General features: G+C 40.2%; 1 protein-coding gene across 2 annotated transcripts in view; it reads left to right on the forward strand.

Moving 5' to 3' along the window:
• The first annotated feature begins 1970 nt into the window (after positions 1–1970).
• Positions 1971–25371, forward strand: part of RBMS3 (RNA binding motif single stranded interacting protein 3) — an 886528-nt gene continuing 863127 nt past the window's right edge. For both annotated transcript variants that reach the window (XM_044294643.1, XM_044294644.1), the window contains exon 1: positions 1971–2572. In XM_044294643.1, coding sequence (XP_044150578.1) covers positions 2498–2572 — 75 coding nt within the window. In that variant the 5' untranslated portion in view covers positions 1971–2497. The remainder of the gene's footprint in view (positions 2573–25371) is intronic.

The raw sequence follows: 25371 nt of genomic DNA on the forward strand, positions 1-25371 counted from the left end.
GGTTCCTGCGCATGGGCCCTCCTACCTCAAAGGTCGGCCCATGCAGGTTAGGAGTTAGGGTCAGGGTAGGGATGCTGTAGGAGGTGACCTGCTCCCTATCCTGTGCTCATGGCCGAGTAGCCACTACAACACCTGGCATCTCACGGCTGAGGGTTTCCCCCATCCTCAGCCGTGACACCTATAGCGGTGATCGGAGGGCAGGGAAGTATGCGCTCCCGTGCCCCGCGTAGTTTGTGGGTGTTTGGGTCGATGTTGGGCCCCCCAGCGATGCCAGGCCCGGGGCTACAGACCCAAACACCCCAATTATAATCAGCCACTGTATAATATACTTTCTAACATGTGCCAAACGCTATTGGAACAAATAATTTCTACTGGTGTGATTTACCAGTTAAAATATGGGGGATTCAGCCTGCACAACCCCTAGCAGGTGCAGATTGCTATGGCGAAATACAGATACAAACGCAAAAACACAAAATGCAATCGCACACTGCAACCAGCACTCTGCCCTGCCTTTATGCTGGATGTTGAATAAGGCATTGGTGTACATTTTGGCCAAAGCGTAATAAGCCACTCACTACGTCAAGGTCGCCTTAATGAGTGGTCCCTAACACTAGTTCCTACCTTTTATGGGCCATGACAGCCACACAAAGTCCAGGGAGCGCAGGTGAGTGGCTTATTACTATTATTATTCTCCTGTATGCGGATGCATCTGGATATTTTGTGCAGCGCTAGCAGAATTTTTGCAATTTCGGGGGACGAGAAGGTGTTCTCCAAGTCTTTCCCAAAGGCCTAGAGCCGCTAATTTGGGGCATGGGGGAGATGTCTTCAAAGATCTATATATGGTAGAGATTGTTTTAAGGGGGGGCAGTAGTTAACTAAACAACTTCAGGAATAATTTTTTTATTTGAGCTTTCTGATGAATAGATTAACATCCTTGACCCAGTGGAAGGGGTTAAAGCGACAGTCTGGGACAAAAGAGAGGCCTTTACGTAACACCTCTATTTCTACTCTATTAAGGGGACAAGACTATGTACGCTAATGACAGGCAGGTAGATGAGAAACTTTTCTCCTGCACTCCTTTATTTCTTACTGCCTGCAGTATATAGCACCTACATATTCCACAACGCTGTACAGCTTATCATCGCTCTGTGTCCCCAACAGAAGTAAAAATGCAAGACACTAGGGAGTTTCATAGGAAGCCTAACAGTGTGCCCTAAAGTAAATGCAAACTGCATGCCGATATGCCGCCCCCCTTACTCGCCGGTTGATCCTAGGAACCCCCAGTGTTGCAAGGCAACAGTGCTAACCACTAAGCCACTCTTCTGCCTTCAAAGAGACAGCCACATAATGTTTACATTTTCAGCAATTGCTATTTATGCAATTCTCTAACAATAGTGTACATCCACGATAGACAACTTTTGGCGAACTCCACGCTGCAGGTAAGCGATCTTATACTGGTGTAAGCTAAAAAAAATATGAGCATTTGCAGCTTAGAAGCAGCGTGCACTACAGTGCTGATAATAGTGGAGGGTGAGGTGCATTTCCATTCAGTTTCTATGCATGAATACTCTAGTTTCCTACAAAGTGAATAGAATTTCATTCATATTTATGTGTCTGGGAAAATCCAGCAGCACTAAAGAGTCTAGTAAACAGTTTCTTGTGAGATCAATGGTTGGCATCCGCCTCTGGTCGCTAGCATCAAGCGTGCTTTGACGTGGTGGAGTAAGACACAAGACATGTGAAGGCTGCTCTCTCATAGCCAGTAGAGGGAAGCTGTAGTTTGCTTGCAGCAGAGCTGAGGCAGGCTATTTCTTCTTAGAGGAAACACTGCAGCCTTCTGGACTGCGTCTGCCTCTCGAGGGAGAGGCTGACTGTTGTTCCACCCACAGGCTGGAAGGAGGGGGTTTGAATGAAAGACAAGACAAGCCCTAAACACCATGTCACTCCAAGAGGGAGACAGCAGCAACTAGGCTGGAAGGTTTTTTTTTTTCTTTCTTTCCTTTCTTTCTTGCTTCCTTTCTTTTCTTTTTTTTTTTTTGACCTAGTCAGGGGGAGGAGAGCGAAAATACTGAGAGACTGGGAGTAAGAAAAGAGAACAGCAAGCCGGTCTGCAGGAATTCTGAGTTAGAGCATACAGCTTTCCTGGTTCCTGTCACAGGACTTTATCTTCAGCACCTTCTGGATTTATACTACAGAGGAGCTTCTTTTAGGAATTGTTAACAGTGGGATATCAACAGGGGAGAGAAAGGACAATCAGCGCCTTGTGTGATTTGATTATAATTTTTTTTACAAATCTAGATGTTTCAAGCTTTGATGTTTTCCTTATCGTGGTGGAATTAGGGATTGGTAAATCATAAAACAAAAACCCATTAAGGCTGAGAACTCCTGAAACAACATCCTCGCTGTCAGGAATAGTGGTTTCTGAGAAGGAAGAAGGGCCTGGGGCATTACTCCCTGTCAACGACTTTTCTGCATCAGATATAACGATTCCAGCTACATGGGCAAACGCTTGGAACAGCAACAAATGTACCCTCAGTACACTTACTACTATCCTCATTATCTCCAAACCAAGGTATGAGAGAGCACCGCAGAGAATCTCTAGTGGTGCCCCTATTATGTGATTATGCTCTCAGTGGATGATGGATAGGTGATCTCTATGAATGACAGTTTGGCTTATTTCAGTTGGGTATCACACAGGGCAGAGCTTGCACAGTCAAAACAGGGACAGGAGAAAAGCAGGAAGGTCAAGCTTGGTTGTTCACCCCCCTTCCAACCCCTCACGTTCTCTTTCTATTTCTACAGTATAACTATTCTTTTCTGTTTAATCCTTTGTTGTCTGCCACAAGGATTATATTTGTCTTCTATATTAGCGTAGAGCTCTGTTTTATCGGCAGAGTGTAATTCTCTTGACATAGGATGCAGATTGGCTTGGACAATAAAACATATACTCTTGGATGTAAGTACAGTCTCAGAGGCACTTTAGTGAGATCTGTACAATCTGGGCAGCTGAAAGCATTACCCAGCTGCAGGGGAATTCTGTGCTGATCAACTTTAAGCAGAAAATGCACACATCAAAAGAGCCAGAAACAATCAGATTTGTTGTGTTGCAAGTTTGGGAAGTGAACAACGAACACACCACCGGAGGTGGATGAAGCACTTTAACAGTATAGGGACAGTCAAGAGGGACAAAATGGGCCAATGGATAATATTGCATGCTTAGACTATTTCAGCACTCATAGATGCTCAGCATCAGCTACATCTCACTGAAAACTGCTTAGTCAGACATTCTGTGAACCATGCTATACTTACACTATATAGCACTGGAGACGGAACTTCACTGACTAGACCTTTAAAGAGATATTTCCTTTTCCATTGTTTGCAATGTCAAGGTCAATGTTAGAGTCAGCCGCCCAATTTAAGACCTCTTTGAAGATAGCGGATGGGTTTCTTTGTCTTGGTAACAGAGACAGCATTCTCCGTCGGCGGTAGAAATGACTAAAAGAGCAATTATACATAAATGACTGAGTTATCTTTATTCTCTTGGTTGTTGTCAGGAGCATGCTGTGTGCTATAGGAATCTAGACGTTCAGAGGGAATTTGGTGAACGTGCAGCATATGTGTAGAGTTGCAGATTAGGTATACAGTTTTCAGTTTCAGTAGTCTATGGATAGCTAATGCTTCAGCTGAAATATAAAGCGTGTGTGATCATGGATAGAAACATCAAAAGATCTGTTTTACTTGTGTCTGAAACATGGCATTAGTCATGACAGACAAGTGGCATCTGGATCTTATTACTTTAACATGCTTTTAGCTTCTAGGGCTTTCGTTTTGGGTAAGAATAGTATGGGAAAACCCCAAGCAAGTGTATGTTACTTCTATTCATGTCTGCACACCAAGAGAACCTACAGTTCCATAGCCTGATATGCTTGGATGAGCAATAATTTTCTAGCCAGACACAATACTCATTAATTAATTATAGTCTTTGCCTTCCCGTTGGATCTCCAGATGTTTTGTGTGACACATTCCACAAACTGAAGAAATAAATACCTTGGTGAGAAAGCTCAACAAAGCGGGCAAAGTTCACATGAAGTAAACCTGTTGCATGTCTGTGTGGGGGCATTTTATAGGCCAGACCACCCTTAGGTTAGAACTTCTTGAAGAACTGGTCAATGGCATTGATGTGTAGTAGAAGAAGCAGATAGCTTATCATAGACTTGGCTTTTACCCCATAGCATGAATTTAGTTGACAAAATGTCTGCCTCCCTGATGAGACAATGGCATACTTTACCAATGTATGGACAAATTACTCATTTTGATGACCTGTCGTTATTAAATCAGCAAGGTATGAGCCAGCATTTCAGCAAGCAGAACCAGGCGTTGGCCAGCATTCGTCTATGAGGCTTGATATTTCAAAAGAGGCACTACTGTACCAGGATGAATTATTAATGATCACCATTAAAAGCTAGATAGTATTGTATTCCAATCCTGTTTCCATGGTGAGCTGATAATTTACAGCATGCATATAGGTAATGCACAATTATTGGAATATCATGTAGCTGTCAGAAAAAAAATATATATCATTTACCGAGGTTAAAGGGGCCTGAGCTGCCAGCTGCAAGGCAAATGCAGCCTGGTTATGATGTTCTCACTGACTATAACAAGCCAGGGGAAGAAGACGTTATCAGTAAAACAGATACCATTCAGAGCTGGAGCAAGCTGAATGAATGAAAGAAAGAATTGTTGCTTCAGGAATCAGATTTGCATGTTTTAAATTGCTTTAGAAACTATTTCAGGAATGTTTCATCCTCTTTTTTTTTAACCCTGAATGACACAACATTCCTTAAAAGTTTTCTTCTTTAAATATCTAGAGGTTAACTCTTTCAGCCTGACTAATTCGGGATACACGAGAATTCTATATATATATATTTATTTTTTTTCATATTTTTTTTTTTACTTTCTGAATCTCCTTCAGTAAACAGTGTAGGGCTTACTTGAGTAAAGGGACCCATTACGTGCTGCATATATTAAGATTGTCAACTAACTGGTTCATTAGTATACAACTATAATAATGATATAAAAATAGAGCTAGACACTCTCATATGAATATTGATCTTTCCATCTGCTTTCTGGAATTTGAAAATGATTCTCTTCGGCTAATGAAGGTAGATAGCAACCCAGGAGAATCGTGAGCAGGCTAATCATGTGAAGAGAAATTAGGTTCAGTAATTGTCAATGACCTAAATGAAGCAGTCTCACTAGGAAACAGCATCAACTTTAAAGGCTTTTCATGAGATAACAGTGATTTTTTATCTGGCTTTTCATTTTCCCCACGGTCTTTTGAGATATTCTTTATAGAAGAAGAATAGGCCATGATGTACTTTCTAATAAAGAAGGTGCCCCCTCAATTAACCATGTGACATTAGTGATTGATGTGGAATCCCTTTACTAATTGAAGAGAAAATTCCAATCTATGTAGGTATAGTTATAGCATTTATTATTTTTTTTTCCTTCACATTGTCCTCTACAAGTCTGCACCAATTTGTAATCCATGTTCTGGCTATGCCCCCCTACTTGTGCTGAGTACAGATTTTCCAGACCTATCCCTGCTTGGTAGGTTTACTGCATTTTCCACATTTGGCCATCTGGACATACAGAAGGCCTTGTCGAAAAAATTCCAACTCGAGGAGGGGGTTGATATAGCTTCCCTTGCCGGTGGTGTGCAGCCTGTGTTTGGTGTCTGATGTGAGGTAATAGTCAGGTGTAAGGAGCAATTCATCAACACCACGCTGGTTTCAGGCCACAATTCCAACCATCTGCAGCCTGGTCATGTGCCAAACGCCCGATAATCTTGTAATATTCGGCATCTACAAAAAGCTCGGCATAAATATTGCTATAAATTGCGTCACTTTACACTGCGCGCCTTTTGAGGTTCAGATCTTCATAGTTACATGTCTAAGTTTTTATTGAAGCGTTGGATAATGTGACGTGATACTGTAGATTGTATATTTAGCTTTATGCTATAGTGCCGTTACAGCATTCTCCGATTTTTTGGACTAGTTGAGACGAATCAAAGCTGTCCTTGATTACTACTTTTAAATATGACAGTTTTTACATTTCGGTCTAAGTGTACTTTTAGTTTTTTTTGGACTGTATTATCTTTCCGTCATTGAAAGAAATGAGAGGCTATCGTTGACAAGTCTTATGAGCATCCAGCGTCGTCATATTGAAGTGTTTGTCTTTCCAGTTCTCCCAGACGTTATGTAACTTAGTACATACCTTTGTAAAGAATCAATACAGCTTTCAGAAAATACACCGCAGAAAACTTTGTAGGCACACACAGTGGGGCGCAGAGTTATTTGGATCTGCATTGCTTTTAAGGCAGATAAGAGAGAGAGTAAAATGCATAAGGTTCATTTCAGGTCACGTTGGAAATGGCCTGAACACAGTTGGCTTTACAGAGATATGATTTCACACAGTACTTTTCGTCTTTACGAGTACGTTTGGCAAGAACAGCTCATTCAGTCACGAACATGCCAGTTCTGAAGCTTCCAGGAAGTCAACTCTCTCCCCCTCCACTGTTAAAGTTCAGAATTCCTTCTTATGTGTTGTTTTGAAAATGCCTTTAATGGAGGGAATTTAGACAAGTCGAAACGGTTGATATTTATCCAAAACTTGATTCCAAGACTATACTGAAAAATCTTGTTCGCTGAGAGTGTTTGAGGCACAGCTGTATGCAATTAAACAGCGTAATATTAAAAGCATGTGTATGAGAGATCTATTATGATAGATTTGTTCCATAGAAAATAGCCGCTTAAGGGAAGAACAGAGGCACTCGGAGCTCTGATTGATTCATGCATTGTTGTGTGCTGTGTGTGATCTTTTAGGGATATGTTTTTCAAGTCGGTTTACACACTGTGTTGAGTAGGCGGAAACGACTGTGCAATCTGCCTTCGCAGAAAGCACACAGAATATTTCCCCGTTTACGTGACAATGTTCTCTTTGTAAAAAAAAAAAATATATATATATATATATATTTTTTTTTTCAGGATTTAAACCTGAGTTGAATTTCTACTGAGGAATATTCTCTCCTGTTATTCACTCTTTTTATTTCAAATGCTTTTACAATAGCATGGAAACTAACAGGGAACATAAACTAATGGGATTATTTATAATTCAGGTCACAGCTGCTATCCCTGCAATTGGCCACAATTACCTTTATCCTGGCAGTGATTACAGTACTGTTTACATTCAGTTGCTCAATAAAATGCAAACACAGGAGAAAAGCCCACTAACCTTAAAGGGGTTGTCTCACTTCAGCAAGTGGCATTTATCATGTAGAGAAAGTTAATACAAGCCACTTACTAATGTATTGTGATTATCCATATTGCTTCCTTTGTTGGCTGGATTCACTTTCCCCTCACATTATACTCTGCTCGTTTACCATTGTTACAACCACCCTGCAATCCAGTAGTGATGGTTGTGCTTGCAAACAATAGGAAAAAGCCCCAGCCTCTCTGGTGGCCGGGTCTATGAAAGCACATGGTTATTTTTTTGTATAGAGTGCAAGTATGGCTGGATTGCAGGGTGGTCATAAGAATCATAACAATGGAAGCGGGCAGTGTATAACGTGATGGAAAAATGAATCAAACCAGCAAAGGAGGCAATATGGATGATAACAATACACTAGTAAGTGCCTTGTATTAAAGGGGTTCTCCGAGTTATGAAAGAAAAAAAATATAGCACTGAAAATCTGATGGGCAGCAATATATAACTAAGCTAAGCAAGTTTTATGCAAAAAAAAAAATAAATAAATATATATATATATATATTTCCTCATTTTGCTGGTTCTTTTCTGGCCCTTTGTTTACATGCAATAAAAACAATCTCTGCCCCTCCCCCTGCACTGCCAAGGGAGTGGCTACAAGAGCTGCCCTGAGTGACATGTCTGCCTGCTGGGAGACTCTGCAGCATATTGTATGTGTAGGACTACAAGTCCAAACTGTATAATAACACTGCTAATACACACAGGATCTTCCCCCTACCTTCTTGTGCAATACTCTCTCTGGTCTGTCAGATCCTGTGCCCAGAATTGTCACTGCTGCAGCTAGCCAGTATGTGCAGCTGAAGCGGTTAAGAATCTTAGGAGGGAGAGCAGACGGCAGTGAATGGGGGGGTGGAGGCGTGGCCAGCACAGTGACGTTTCATTTACAGGCTTGTAAACGACCTTTATCAGAGCAGGGAGAGAAGCTGACATCACAGGTCATGTGACCCTCAGTGAAATCTGAGAAACCAGGCACTGCAGATAAAGTGAGTTAATTGGAAAGCTGTTACATTTGCTTAGTTAGGAACATAGAAAGAACAAAAAAATAACTTGGACAACCCCTTTAATTTTCTGTACATGATCAATGCTTTTTGCTGAAGTGATTCAACCCCTTTAAAGGGAAATTGTCCCCAGGTTTATGCTGCCCTATGAAAGGGCACAGAAACTGGTGATGGGCACCCTGATTACAGAGCAGGGTGACTCAATTTTTTTTGCAGTATTTTCCTTAAAATTCCTGTTGGGCAGCTCCAACGGGACCCAAGTGCTGGATGAATTTCTTGTATTCTTTAGCTCCTGGACTTTCTGTCCCTGCCATTGATTGACAGCTTTCTCCCTAAATTCAGTGTAGGAAAAAAGCTGTACATCATCTGTGGAAGGGTGAAGGGGAGAAATAACTTATGACTATGAGGACTCCAAATTTCAGGTCACACAGGAACTTCTTCTGAATGCACCATATATGTCAAAGTCTATATTAAAAGCTCACCAACTCTCATCAATGTTCATCCGTCAGAAATGAAAACAGGATTAAAGCATCAATAACTTTTTACACAACTTTTGATATGTTATACAGACATGTCTAAAGCTGTGATTGGCGGGGGTCTGAGTGCTGAGAACCCCACCGTTCTCTAGAATGAAGGGAGAGAAGTGAGGGTATATTGCACTCTTTCTTTGCTGCCTGAAACGGGCTCCATAGAGGTCTATGGTCCCGTCTCAATTCCGTCCTCACCAGAGATGAGAGATAGTGGGATATGCATTAACTTCTCTCCCCTCATTCTTGAGAACTGTGGGGTCTCAGCACTTAGACCCCCCACCAACCACAACATTTAATATGTCTCTAGGAGCTTTTCAATATAATAGCTACCTTCCATTAATAGTCATCTTGAGGACTTTGTCCTCAAAAAGACACAGGATCAAATTTATCATTAAGAACTGCCACTTTTGTTGCATCCTGCACGTCTGTAAGTCTTGCAACTTTTTCAATGGCACTTGCACAAAACTTTTGGCCCAAGTGCCGTTCCTCCGCTGGCCCCTCCCCTTTCCTGATAAGTCCTCAGGTTGACTACTGACTGTGAATATTTAGTCATCATTTCTGGTGAAAAGCTTACGTTTGAAGAGGTTTCTGCTTTTGCTGAAAGGTCAGTTTAAAGCGGGCTGATAGAGGTGTTTCTGCTTTGGCTAATAGAGGTGAGCTTCAAGCAGGAGCCAATTCACCATCAGAAATTAAAACAGTCTTAAAGGCTATGTCCACCTTTGGGGCCATTTTTATTTTTATTCTTATTGCATTGTATTTATGAAGTAAAAATATTTTTTTCAATTAGTCTTTATTAAAAATATGAAGTCATTTTCTCTGTACAGAGCTGAGATGCTCTATTAAGAGGATCTTAATTCTCTAACTATCCCTTAAAGCAGGGAGCTGCCAGGCTCCTTATTTCTGCTCTCTGACATTACAAGCACTCATTAAAGCTCAATCCTTATGTTACTGATAAGAATGTCTCTTAAATAACTGTTTATGAACTCTTAATAATTTAGAGATAAGGGTTATTATATGAACAGCACAAAGTGAAAGTAGGATTCACATGGCTAGAAAAACAGTTAACCCTTTGTGACAGAATGGCTCAATATTTTTAATATTTTGAAAAAATGAGTTTGAGCCCAACATGAGTAAAATGCAATTATAAAAAAAAAGAATCCCGCAAAGATGACCTGTCACTACTCCCAGCATGTCTATCTTAACTTTATTCCCCATGCAATAACAATTTTGGAGCATCTTTTCATATGACTCTTTCTTGTTCTGTTTCTAGATAGATAGATGGATGGATAAACAGATAGATATAGAGATAGATAGATAATTAGATACTGTGTGTAGATTTTTGTCATGACAGAGTACATCCTTCCATGTATGATATGTATTTAATTGGCATGAAGAATGCAGTTCAGTTCCTATTCTATTTTGTGTGGAGAAAAGACAATGGTTCTTAGCATGCAAATCGCTGGATGTGTTTTCTCATTTGACAGAATAGAATTAGAACTGAGGCTGTGGTTCATTTCTTTAACCACCTTGTCTTTTTAATAATTGTAGGATGCAATGAACTCTAGTCTTCATGTGACACCATGCACAGTCAGGAACTCCTCCTGCATAAAGAGACCACAATGGAAATAATGAATGAAAACAGCATAAATGAAGATAAAGATAGATTTCTCTTGTATATGTATCTCTATAGCTATAGGACACCTGCTGAGAACTGGATTTTCATTATATGCTATACAGAATCAGAATCATGGCAGAGTTGTAGTAGGTAGAATCATAGGTTTTTGAAAGTGTGTTTTATGGTATCTCTATTGTGATGCTCATTTCTAAGCCCAGAAACATTTCTTACAGAGTATCTCTAGAATGTAATTGTCTATTGCCCTAAAAAATATTATTAAAGAAATCAACTATAGGCCAAATCAAGGTGGGCTATCTTAGAACCAATTAGAGGATCTGATGGTCACCTCTGGGATCTTACCTTTTAGGAAAAGAAGAATTATTTTCCCCCATTGTGCTTGAGAAGAGGGAGAAAATAATGGTGTTTTCTGAATTTTAGCCATGGCTGCTAATTATAGAAATACAATTTTTAAAGGAGTTTCCAATACTTTTATATTGATAGCCAATGCTGGGGATATGTTTTCAATATCAGGTTGGTGAGGTTGAACCCCTGGCACTCCCCTGATTAGCTGGTGATGTAAACTATACAGTGGATAGAAGGCTCTGTCCATTGTGTAGTTTTCATTTCTAGCATACTTCATCTCATCTCATACTTACTTGAATGGGATCTGAACTGCAGTACCCCAGCATGACCACTACACAATGGATGGAACCTTGTGCTTCTGGTTGCAAAGTTTCTGGCTGAGGTCGCTGCCCCAAAAAATGCTGATTAGTGGGAATGTTGGGTGTTAGGTCATCATTATTATCAGATTGTTGAGGGTCTATCTGAGAATAGGCCATCAATATCTAAGTACCAAAAAAACATCTTTAACGGAAAAGCTATTTTGGTTGTTGTCCTAATGCATCTAATATTGAAAGTGATGCATCATTCCTGTCTTTTTATTCGTTACAGCTCTTATGCAGATCTATGTATTTCCATGGTAACATAAAAAAACAAAAAACTGTATAGCCTAATTCTGCATCATACTTCACTTCCTCTGCCACTTTTTAAGCTAATGCGCAATTGGTAGGCTGTCAAGAAGAAGGTTTTACAAGAGTATGACTGTAGTGAGAATGCACAAAGTTTGTTTGTGGTAATATAGGGATGCATAGTTTTATGCCGGGACAATAAAACAGAACAAAAAAAAGGCTAAAAGGATTTAGTCCAATTCTCAGTTATAGATGAGACAGTTATGGCTGGTCATGGTAGAAATGTTCTTTGGCTTTTTGGGAGCTGTTCTGACTCTGGATGTAATAGCAATCCAAAAATACAGCAGCAATGATGGAATTAACTGGATGACTAGGTCTTATGAAGCTCAAAGCTTGAAAACATCCCATCCAGTACAGAGAACTGTCTTTATTTTAATAGTATAGGAGCTTTTTGAAAGTGCGCTGTATACTGTATTTTTGCCTCCAATCTTTTGTGAACAAATAGGGACGACCTGGATGATTGGTTTGACCTCCTAGAACCTATGAAGGAGCTTTTGTGTTCTACAGGCCTAATATTAGGATCTAATGTTGATAGCCTATCATTAGGATAATCCATCAATTTTACTGTCTCCAAGAAGTCCTTTAGACTTTTTGTTATCTGTAATATCTGTTGTTGGTCTAGAGTGATGCAATTAGATTCTTACCTAGTTCTTTATGGTCCTAGGGCTGTCAATCCATGTATGCTTTGTTTGAAATGATTTACAGTAGTTACACAAATAACCATCTCTTTGGCTTCATCCAGTAGGGATTTTTTTAAATGGCGCAACCACCTGCAATCTAATAAACTATAAAAGGTGATTAGTCGATGGCGGCAGCAGCACCTTTAGGAGGAATACTTTACAAGAACAGTTGCTACTTATGGAACACATCAACCATGGATTATATTAAATAGATTTTTATATTGAAAATGATTAAGGATAGAAGGATAGAAATGATCAGGTTGTGAAGTGAAACATATACATTTGTTTCTGAAAGGGCATCTGTAGCAGCGCAGCACATGTACACAGTAACAGATCAAGCAAAGAAAGGTGGCTTTAATCAGCAGGGTCAGGCTTACTAGGCATTGTGGTTGGTTTAATATGGTTGAGCCTGCAGGGAGCTGCCCTACAATATAAAGCACTTTACTTATGTATTTACCAACTTTCCAGCTTCATTGAGTAAATTGTATTAAATGTCCAATAGAAGAATGAACTAGATACTGGATGCTACACTTTATAGGCATAGAGTCTGTTAATTCACGTAAACACCAAAAGAATTTATTTGGTGGCTAAGCTAAAAATTATGTTTTGGATATTTCCTTGAACATTTTAGAAATCGCTACAAAAATTCTAGAAAAGACTTACTTTCTAAAAAAAAAAAAAAATATTTAAAAAATGATGTCAACATAAAGCAAGCAATACTTATTATAAATGTTAATTATTAACTTATTAGCATGTCAAAATAATTTGTTTTAAAGCAGAGAAATGCACATTTAAAAAAAATATATATCCTATACTGAGACCTCAAAGCAAAAGCCAATAGACAAACAACCCCAGGGCACCACCACCTGAAGAAATGAGATGTCAGGTTCCCATCAAATTGCTGTAACCATTTTGGAAAATGCACATTTTCCCAAATTTTATGTATATTTTGGAGGTTTTTTTTCTACTAGATAAACGCAAAACAAATCGACCAAACTTTGCCATTTCACAAGGATCCAGAGTTCACCACATTCATTACTTCAATTGCTCTGATTTTGTTCAGGCTGTCAGCTCGGGGAGTGTGTCCTTTCTCAGGGTAGTGTTCTTTCTGCTGCAGCACTCTCCCTATCACAGCTCGGGGAGTGTGTCCTTTCTCAGGGTAGTGTTCTTTCTGCTGCAGCACTCTCCCTATCACAGCTCGAGGAGTGTGTCCTTTCTCAGGGTAGTGTTCTTTCTGCTGCAGCACTCTCCCTATCACAGCTCTGGGAGTGTGTCCTTTCTCAGGGTAGTGTTCTTTCTGCTGCAGCACTCTCCCTATCACAGCTCGGGGAGTGTGTCCTTTCTCAGGGTAATTTTCTTTCTGCTGCAGCACTCTCCCTATCACAGCTCAGGGAGTGTGTCCTTTCTCAGGGTAGTGTTCTTTCTTCTGCAGCACTCTCCCTATCACAGCTCTGGGAGTTTGTCCTTAATCAGGGTAGTGTTCTTTCTTCTGCAGCACTCTCCCTATCACAGCTCAGGGAGTTTGTCTTTTTTGCTGCAGCTCTCTCCCAGTATAGATAGGGATTTTGGTAGCTAAAGGAAGGCACTGAACATGTGCGTCCACCTCAGCAATGATACAAAGATGGACAGAGAAATACAGATACATTGTATTGAATAACTCATTGGCTATACTACATTTTTATGTACATTCAATTACAAAAGAATTTAGATTCAGGTACTAGTTTGAAAAGTGTAGAATATTTTTGTGGAACAATTTCTCTAGGGTCTTAAGTAGGTCTCTGTGCAGTGAGAGGGATGAAAAGTTAAGAATTCTGTTTCAGGAATACCTGAATGCTGGAGGGGGATTGCCCTTTGTGTGGTTGGGTCTATCATAGTTGGTATTGTTCTGCTTTGATCTTATTGTAGTAATCCTAGCTAACCCCTTAATGCATAATGCTGCACATGTACACCATTAGCACAGAGAAGATGTATGGAGCAAGCTCACAAGCGTAGCTCGCTCCATTCAGTACATAGCTGGTACTGGCTATATAAAAGCAGGGTGTAGCAGTAAGGAGGAAGCAAGGGCCAGCAGGAACTCTTTGCTGCTCCTGCATGTGCCTGCTGCGCTAAAGCCTGGCACAGGACATCTATGCCAGGCTTTAGCAGAGCAGCACAGGCAGGAGCAGTGATGTGTGCTCCTGTCTATACATTACTAACTGCTTTTTCAGTGGAATCTGTACACCAGTAGACTGCTCACATGTCAGCGCTGAATGAGTGTACAGATTGCAAAACATCCAAAACACCTGAAGTACAGGTGTCTATTATAAAAGAAAAACATGAAAAAAAGGAAATTGCAAACATTAATTTCATGTCATTTACAATAGTTTTTAATAAAGTTTAGGTACATTTTAAAATATCAAATCATCTCCATTTCAGAATTTTACATATAAACCTAAATATACTATAAAAAATAAAAAAAACGGTCATTGCCTCATCAAAAAATGTCTGAAGTATTGAACTATCAAAATATGGGCAGTGAACATCTCAAGGGAAATAAAATGAAAAAAATGAATAAAAAGTTTTCAAAATGTCAGACGCACCCCAAAATGAAACCAATGAAAACTAAAGTTTGCACTGCAAACAACAAGCCCTCACACAGCTACATAGATGGAAAAATAAAAAGGCTATGGGTGTTTTTTTTTTTAACAAGTAAAACATACAACTATACAAATTTGGTATTGTCATAATTAATGTTGAACGAAGTGAAGCATTCAAAGCTGAATTCTGTCCAAAGTTAGAAAAACTTTGATTAAAAACGGATTGGAATCTTTTTGCAGTTGCACGTATTACAAAGCAAAACTAAGCATAGAGGAAAGAAACCCGGGAATGCAAGATCTCCTACAATGCCATGCAGATAGCCAATCAGCAGATGTCATCTGCACAGCCATCCTTGTGATATCACAGCCCTATAAAACCCTCATCTAGCGTATTCTCCGCCATAAACCTGAGCATAGGGAGAGATGTGGCAAGCGCTCATGCTCTAGGGACAGTGTTGCTGGAAATGATTAATAGAAGAATATTGAAGATGGAGAGTGCTGGGAGAATGCAGGGAGATTGCAGGGAGATTGCAGGGGGAGTGCAGGGAGATTGCAGGGAGACTTATTCTGCCTCAGTTTTATTTATTTATTCCTATATTTACTTATTACTACATCAGCCATAAAATAAGATATGTAATTCAATATCAATAAGATTGAAGCCTTTATTATTCCAGTGCCAGCGTGCCAACCAATACCATCCAATCTGAACCCCTTAGGGGGGCCAGGTCTTAATGATGACAAATACCATCCAGTCTGAACCCCTTAGGGGGGGCCTGGTCTTAATGATGACAATATTGATTTTTTTCCAGCTTTACTTCTTCCAAACCATCCTGCTTGGTCTCCATGTCCTAGGAAAGTCAGCAAGATGCAGAGAGAGGAGGAGCTGGATGTTCCTGATGACATGTCATCAATATTAGATGATGTAGAAAAGGAGGAATAGCAGATGGCAGAAGAAGGGCTCCCACCTGTAGGGCAGGAGAGCACTGGGGTCAGAGAAGTGGGTATGCCAGAGCTAATTAATATTCTGTGTTTACTGTCAAATAACCTGAGATTGCAGGCAAGAACAGCAATAATATGCATATTGCCCCCCCCACCACCACCACCTAACCAGCCAAACCTCATACCAGCAACATCCCCTGCGGCCTTTAAAGGGGTTGTCCGGGTTTAGAGCTGAACCCGGACATACCCTTATTTTCACCCAGGCAGCCCCTCTGAGGCTAGCATTGGAGCATCTCATGCCAGGCAGTGTGTTCGGTGACGTCACCGGCTCTGATGGGCGGGCTTTAGCGTTGTTCTAGCCGTTTTTCTGGCTAGGGCAGCGCCAAATCCCACCATCAGTGCCGGTGACATCACCGGGCTTCCTGGCAGCCCCATGGAGAGCCCAGTACGTCACCGGATCTCCAAAAAATGCCTTTGCCCTGTGTGATTTGGTGCAGGGCAAAGGAGATCTTTGGAGCATGAACTGCTCCGATGCTCAAGTCAGGAGGGCTGCCTTGGTGAAAATGGTGGAATGTCTGGGTTCAGCTCTGAACTCGTACAACCCCTTTAACAATGAAGAAAGACTATACAGTGTGGTCTTCATTACCAAATAAAAGGCAGCTGTAGGTTAATTCGCAGCACAGTTCTTCACCGCCTGCAACACAGCTTCTTAATATGGTTATAGCCTAAGGCAGAATGACTGGGTATACCTGATTCGTGACTAAATAATTCAGAACAAACTGAATTTCTTGGTGAACTTCGGCAAAGTTGCCAAATCAAATTTTTCTAAACTTCGCTCATCTCTAGCCACAATTATACAGACCTTCAGAATAAAGTCATCATGTCATTTTTATTGCAGGGTGATCATTGTAATACCAATAAAACGTACCTGAAAAAAAAAACTTACCTGAATTGTGGTTTGTTTTCAATTTTATCTCAAAAATAGTTTTTCCCATTTTCCAATACAAGATATGTTAAATTAAATGGTGCAAATGACTGCTGGTCTGTATATTAATATACTGTCTGGGGCTATGTGCTCCTGATTTTTAATCTTTCCTGTCTTCCAAGCTGAAAAATAGCTGATGCCATTTTTAAAAATTTGTCACAATAAAATCACCAAAACTTTGGATTTAACCTAAAATTTTGGAACTTTCGGGTTAAATTTGATTCACTCATCTCTAGTTACTATATATATAAAAAAATCCTAAAATACTGCAGTTTTCTCTCCAGCCACTAAGCCTCATACAAGCTAACACTCCCTGTTCTCTACAGATCGCTTTTAAGCGTATCATTAAAGGATCCACCTTTCATGTTAGGTGACGTCACAGCTTATCTACTCCGCCTCCTGTATAGTGACCTCTGTCAACTCACTCATAGATGTCAATGAGTCCCCTTCAGTCAAATGAGTCTATGGACCATGTAAGCATTTCTCTATTAGCTATTAACAGATTTAAAAAAAATGGATGCCCCTATAATCATGTACAGAAAGTATAATCAAAAAATCTTCCTAAGAAAAATGTGTTTCACTATTTGGTTTTAATTAATAGAAAAATTTAGGTGATAAATTCCTTTTAACTACACTGTCTGACTGATTGCAAGTACAAGAAAAGTAAAAAAGAAAAAGTTAGATTTTTTTAACAGAAGTTAAAAAATGATATATTGCAGCATAATTTGTTCTTGTTGCAAACCACATGATCTTGTATTCCATTCCCTGACATCTAATAGCATCAGTGCTTGCGAAGATAGTCAGAGTTAATTGAAATTTGCTGTAAATTTATAAATGAAGTTTCATTTGGGCTCAAGTGAGCATAGAAATTGGTATGCCTGTACTATACTAATGACTAATACTAATGACAGCTCTGGACTAATTAACATTGCTAATTACTCTAAGTGCACACTTTCTCTGTTCTTCTAATACATATCTTTATTGTACAAGTTGAACATGTGTCAAGTAAGAGTATCGGAAAGAAGAAAAGACAGGAAAAGTCCAAAACGTAGAGATGCGACTTGTCCTATTATTAAATTGAGGCTGATTTGTGTTAACAGCATCCCATAAGATTTAAGGATTTGCAAGACAGTGCTTCAAAGAAGAATTGCTGGGAATATTATTATTCCTGCTAATTGGGGCCTATGAATACTTAATACTAGAAAAAGTTTACTGTTCCTTCTTGACTTAGAATTAGGAAGGGTACATTTTTTTTTAGGGAAGGTGTGATAAACGCTTAGAGGCTAGTTAAAGGTTTTCTTCCGGGTTATAGCTATTGCTGACCTATCCATAGGGGTTTGACTCCAGACACCCCACAAACTAAATGTTCTCATCAGCTACCAGTGCTGGAAGCACACACAGAGCCGGTAGCAGAGCTCTATTCTCTGTGTAGTGGTTGAGCCGGGTTACTGCAGCTCTGCTCCCACTCCTTACCCTGTATTTTATGTTATCACAGAGTACGATATACGTATATGGCATGGATGTAATTGGGTTGTCAACATTGAGAATTCCTTGACCAATTTTATTATTTTTAGGAAAAGGGTTTGGCTTTTCTGACCCTTTCTAAATGCTGCACACAGATAGAAAATAAAATGGCTTTATCAGTAAAAAAAAAAAAAACATGCACTGAAATAATATTTTATTATAGTGGTGGTAAAAAGTTAAAAGAAATAAATAAAATAAGAAAAAAAATATAAAGCAAAAAAGGAGGGGAATTTTTTAAGACAAACATTTCATAGGCCAGCCTTAATAACAAGTACTGTACAATGGAGAAAGATGTGCCTAAAATCTATTAGGAGGTGCAGGCTTCTTAATAAAATTGGTGCATCATCTGGATTTCTGTGCGCCAGAAGCAAATCTGTGACAGCCATGAACTGGTGTAGATTTGCACTATAATTTACAGTATTTCAGAAACTGGCATAAATTATAGTACATTTTTCTGACAGTGACTTTGCCCTTTTCCGTTAAGTACTGATAGCAGAAAAATCTAGAAAAGTCACAGCTCTTTGCGCAGAGAGCTTGCACAAAAAATGTCTATTTTTATACAAGAAAACTGCTGCAAAGAAGATGATAGATTCCCCTTATGACTGTAACCTAATATGTAATCTGACATCTAGTTACTATTAGTAACATTTTGTCATATATTTCTTCATACTGTAGATGTTATTTGAACAAGTATCTAGCAATGTTCAGATTTCTAGAGATGTATTCTTACATGTAGTTTTTTTTTATATTCTCATTTCATTTTCAATAATTACTGCAACAATTATTAATGCTAAAGGATGACTTAAAGGGAACCTGTCATGTGGATATTTGATTATAATCTAATTATATACAATCATTAACTACTAAACAGTACCTTAGATGTAGTCACTTACTGGTGTGACAGATGGTTACCTCATAATTTTAATTCAGAGATATAGCCACAATAACTGTCAATCAGCAGCAGGTGGGCGGGGAGAGTCAGGAGCAGACTGATGTTGGCAGATTGACTGGGTCAATTAAAGAAAGTGACCCAGCATTTTGCTAAGAGAATCAGTCACTTATTTATGTTGCCCTTAGTTAGGACACCATAAAACTGGTGACAGGTTCCCTTTAAGAATAATTTTTTTTCCTTTAGATCACCTATTACATTGTTACATTGGTTGAAAGATGCACATAGCTATTGAGATCAATCTTTCACCATTAATTACCGATACATGTCCTAAGTTGATTTTTATTTTTTTTATGTTGTCTGCTATTACTATCTTTTGGACTAGGACATTTCATAATCTGCTCTAACTGCAAAGAACCCTCTCTAAGGTCTCATGCACAAAACCCTATCCATTTGGTCTGTGTAAAGCCAGCAGTCGCTTAAAGAAATAATGCTCTTTTATTGGGCGATCGTGTCTTTTGACTGTGACCGAAAGCAAAAATCATTTCTGTGCAGCATATCTCCCTGAGTAAACAGGGGTCTGCTGCCCTGAAACAATGAATCTGTATGGGAATGAACGGTTTGTCCCTGATTATTAAGTATAACATCGGTCCAAGTAAGAGGACCTTTAGTTGTAATATCATTATTATAAACCCATGACCTAGGTCTTTCTGACTTGGTTGTTGTCTCCAGTGGCTCATTTTGTGTTGCAGAAGAAACTGAGCTGTTTGCGCTTTTCTCTTGCAAATTTGTAGACTTCATTCAAACATAGATTACAGAGGGCATCTGGGGTATATTTCAGAACTGTATAATTACTGAATAAAAAAGGCTAGAAAAGAACAAGACTGGCATACATTGGAACCTCTCTATATATCTATTCTTCAGAACAGCCACTGTCCCTGTGCTCCGTCCAGCAAGACATATGTAAAACATTGAATGAGTCCCCTCTTTAATAGCTAGAAGAGCCACTGCAAAGGCTGTCTCCTACTCAAGAAGCCTCCTATGGTCCCTCATGTCCTTCAGTATTTGCCATCCAATATTGCACTCTGGCAGATCCCTTAGTGGTAGTTGGTAACAGTAACTAGACCCGCAGCAATCAGCTCACTGTTTGGGGGAAATTGCTATTCTAAATTGAGGTGCAATGTTGAGACAAAACCTTTAAAGAAAGAGATCTAGGAAATGTTTTAGTTTTCAGTTTTTTATGGGAAAACATAAAACGTGTGGAATGATTGTCTCAGTTGTAGAAAGTTACAAAAGATCTACACATGAGCATGAAAAAATTAACCATGGCATGCCAAAGAAAACACCATAAAAAGGTAATAGTGGTAATAAGACACAATAATTTCCGGTTTAAAGACAATCTAACATACAGTAAAACACTTCCATAAAAATTGATGTCCACCACTTCTTCAGCTTATCCAGAAATGCATTCTTCACAAGACATAATTGTGGCCCTGAGTCTGAATAATAAAATCTAGTATTTGGACTGGAGAAGCAACTCTTGCTCAAAAGATTGTGTTCCTGGTTTCACTCATGCTCTTTAATGCTCCTTAGGGGCTTAGTGGAAAGTGGGTGGAGCTTCACAGAAAAGGGATAGTGTCTAAGCTGTGCTATTTTGTGCCAATATTTTGGTGCAATTCTGGCATAAAAATCAGTCTCAAAGTCTCAAAACAATAGGTATCATGGAGTCAGTGAAAAGTATTTATCCCCTCTCCTGATTTCTTATTTAGCCTGGGCCACTGTGATATATCTGGTGCACATTTTTAACCTTAGTTAATCTCGGTCAATGTTTGTGAGAACATAAAGAACTGTATTTTTATAAATTGATGTTGATACCATGGGGCAAATAATGACCAATAGTTAGGTTCATATTTTTCTAAAGTAATAAATTAAGTAATAAAATAAGTAAATAAAATTCATCTTGCCACCCCCCTGCTTCTTCCATTTCAGTGCTCAATGTGTGCCCAACCAGTGCTTACTTCCTGAGATTCCTCCCAACAGAAAATAATTGACCATCACTGGCCACCACTGAAGCCAGATTTTCAGCTGCCAGAAAATGCCTTTATTTAGTAGGAAATGTACATGCTGCAGGAAATGCATGTGGCTGCCCAATTCCAGGTTTGACCAGGAGTATTTTGTAGAGGGGTATAAGAGGCATTTATGAGACATTTCTGTTTTGGGCTTTCATTTTATTTGATATATATTGCAATTGTGCTAAATGTACATACATGTGTGCCTTTTCTTAAATTTTGCTCACTTCTGGAAATATGACAAAACACCTCCTATTGGTGTAGCATGGTGGCTCAGTGGTTAGCATTGATGTCTTTCAACACTGTAATAGATTAAAATCTATCTGCATTGACTTTGCATGTTCTCCTGTGTTTCTGTGGGTTTCCTCTGACACGCTAAAAGTATACTAAGAGATAAAGTGGCTTAAGATGTAAGCCTGTATGCTGTAGGCCTAAACTGGTAGATGTCAGCTTCCAAAATATCATTAAAAAGGACCAATCAGCTAACCACACTTACCAGAAATGGCAGTTCTAAATATATTTTCCATGTTGTGTTATTTATGAATAATTGACAACTATGGAGTAAATGTAATAATTCTATAGATGACGTACACTTAGAAAGGCTGTCTACCCCTGCACCAGGTTTATCACAGGGGCTCAGGCTGGGTGATAAATTAAGAGTATGGCTAAGACACTTTGTCTAGTTTTATATGAGCTAATGACTGCTATTGAATTTTATTCCAGAATTATGGCAAAAAATATTGGCACAAAATGGTGAATAAAAGTCCATACCCTCTTCCTTTGAAGCCTATCCCCTTTTCCATTAAACCATACCTATTGTTAGTCTAAGAACAGATAATTTCTCTAAATCTAGATGGGATGGATTGTGCCACTGCGTGCCACATTGTTGCACAATTTACGCCATAAGCTAGGTACACTCACACTTGTAAATGTGGGCCTATGTGAAACAGTTGTCAATTTATTCAGACATTTCTAGAAGGTATATCACAGGAACATTACAACATTTAATTGTAAGTAATGATTCCCCAGGGTTGTTTTATTATGAGGATTTCAATAATTCACTAAAATTGGTAGGTCTTTAAATCTATGGCCAGGGGTGGACTGACCGGTCGGGCACTTCGGACATGGTCCGAGGGCCCGGCCGGGATAGGGGCCCGCCGCAGAATAACATAACACCGGGCCCCGCTCACTGTAATACTAATATTCATATGTGAACAACTTGAAATCCTCTGTGATCCTCTCCCTCTTAGCTCTCTGTACTCACAAACTCAGTAGCAGGCCGGGCGGCAGTGCAACTGACTGATGTCACGCGCCTGCTCCTCCTACTTCATTCATAAAGTGGGAGGAGCAGGCGCGTGACGTCAGTGAGTTGCGCTGCCGCCCGGCCTGCTACTGAGTTTGTGAGTACAGAGAGCTCAGAGGGAGAGGATCGCAGAGGATTTCAAGTTGTTCACATATGAATATCAGTATGACAGTGAGAGGGGCCCGGTATAATAGAATACAGTGACTGCACCGGGCCCCGCTGCCAATACAACACCAGATGCCGGCCCCCAGACCTTGTATTGGGGATCATTAACTCACAGGGACACAGTTATGGGGGATCTGTGGATGACAAATATATAGCATATGGTGCTATATATGTGTCACACACAGATCCCCCCACAACAGTGTCATCCACAGATCCCCACAACAGTGCCACCCACAGAGCCCCCATAACAGTGCCACCCACAGAGCCCCCATAACAGTGCCATCCACAGATCCCCCATAACAGTGCCATCCACAGATCCCCCCATAACAGTGCCATCCACAGATCCCCCCATAACAGTGCCATCCACAGATCCCCCCATAACAGTGCCATCCACAGATCCCCCCATAAGTGCCATCCACAGATGCCCCCATAACAGTGCCATCCACAGATCCCCCATAACAGTGCCCACACAGATCCCCCCATAACAGTGTCATCCACAGATCCCCCCATAACAGTGCCATCCACAGATCCCCATTACAGTGTCATCCACAGATCCCCACAACAGTGCCATCCACAGATCCCCCCACAACAGTGTCATCCACAGAGCCCCCACAACAGTGTCATCCACAGAGCCCCCATAACAGTGCCATCCACAGAGCCCCCATAACAGTGCCATCCACAGAGCCCCCATAACAGTGCCATCCACAGAGCCCCCATAACAGTGCCATCCACAGAGCCCCCATAACAGTGCCATGCACAGAGCCCCCATAACAGTGCCATCCACAGAGCCCCCATAACACCTTTTGGTTCAAAATATTTTTTAATTTGTCTATTCCCCACCCCTCTTGTAATTGTTCTGCTACTTGTGGGCTGCGCGGGAATGAGTTCAGTCACTTCAGTGGGCAATCTTGTCCTGCAGCACGTGATCCCGCAAGACCTGCCGCTGTAGGTCACGGGTCTCGCGGGATCACGCGCCACAGGATGGGATTGCGCACCGAAGTGACTGAACTCAATGCCCATGTAGCCCGCAAGTAGCGGATCAGTGGAACAAGTACAAGGTGGGTGGGGGGATGATCTGTGGGGTTGCCCAGACGGCTAGGCCCTTCACAGTAGTTATTAAACCCTTTCAGCAGTCCTCCATTCACTGAAGGGGGGACTGCTGAAAGGGATTAATAACTACTGTGAAGGGCCTCCCCCCCTTTCACAGTAGTTATGCCCAGATATGTGCCCCCTTCACAGTAGTTATGCCCAGATATGTGCCCCCTTCACAGTAGTTATGCCCAGATATGTGCCCCTTCACAGTAGTTATGCCCAGATATGTGCCCCCTCACAGTAGTTATGCACAGATATGTGCCCCTTCACAGTAGTTATGCCCAGATATGTGCCCCCTTCACAGTAGTTATGCCCAGATATGTGCCCCTTTCACAGTAGTTATGCCCACACTGCTTCTAACAGAGTCTCACTAATGGACGCTGAGATTAGATCACCCCATACGAAAGCATTGAATCGATTTGACCCTGGAGGTAATCATGCAGGGTGCAAGGACGTCCAGCGTCAGATACCAGACCAAAGGTCTGTTTTAATCCAGGAAGCCCTCAGGTGGCTGCTGGCCACTAGAGGCTGACTTATTGCTGGAACGTAAACAATGCAGTTTCTCTAGAACATTGCAGCTCGATTTGGAAAAGGGACACTGTACCCAGACCACTTCAATGAGCTGAAGTGGTCTGGGTGCCTTTTGTGTCACTTTAACTTTGAAATCTTATTAAAGATTGTGTAGGGTGTGGCTGGAGGCGGGGCATGAAGACAAGACAAGGGTGGGGCTTGCAGGAGAACATGGGTGGCGCCTGTAAGGGGGCCCTTGATTTATTTTGCCCGAGGGCCCTGAGGGTTCTAAGTCCGCCCCTGTCTATGGCTATGTAGCTATCTGGGTGAAAGGAGCTATAAACTAGCTGGACATTGGTGGGGTAGTGATGGAGGTGTTTCAGAGAAAGGACAAGTGCATCATGGGTTTAGTAGTTGGATACAGTAACAGGAAATGCTACATGCAAAATAAAATAAAAAATAAAATAAAAAACAACACATGAAAATATCTGATAGTATCCATAGTGTAATCCCAGAAAATCATCTATCATTTCTACTAAAATATTATTGTAATTGCATAACTCAAATACAACATCAGGATCAGAACATGTGTTAGAAATGCCAAACATTGCATTGTAGAGTGTTTTCATATCCAGCAATATAGATTACCCTACTTTTTAGACAATAGCTCTTCCTTCCTTTATGACTTAATCTGCAGAAATGCATTTCTTATTGAATTAAGTTGTTCCATTTCAGAGAAGGCATGTCTGTCTTGTCAATGTCTGCACCTTACACAACACTGATATATCCAAGCTAAAATAACCTAAAGCTATCTCTAATTAAATCGAGGAGAGGTTATTAGTGTGTGCTATTATTATTGCCGGATAAATTGCTAATTGTCAACAAATGAGTTGTTGGCAGCTTTTTGCCAATAGTTATTTTTGCAATAATTGTAAAAAAAAGTATTTTCCATCAGTTTTAATTGCTTCTGATATGACTACTTAGATTCATTTTATGACTATTGAGAGACAACACTAAAATAAGCCAATGACCTAATTATAGAAAAATAAACATTAAATGTCCTTAAACTGCTAACTATATGATACATGTATCCCTCACATCAACATAAATATATGTGTGTGCATTTCACATTTATTACTTGTAA

This window comes from Bufo gargarizans, chromosome 5 (assembly GCF_014858855.1).
Source record: "Bufo gargarizans isolate SCDJY-AF-19 chromosome 5, ASM1485885v1, whole genome shotgun sequence".
In the NCBI taxonomy this organism is placed as follows: domain Eukaryota; kingdom Metazoa; phylum Chordata; class Amphibia; order Anura; family Bufonidae; genus Bufo; species Bufo gargarizans.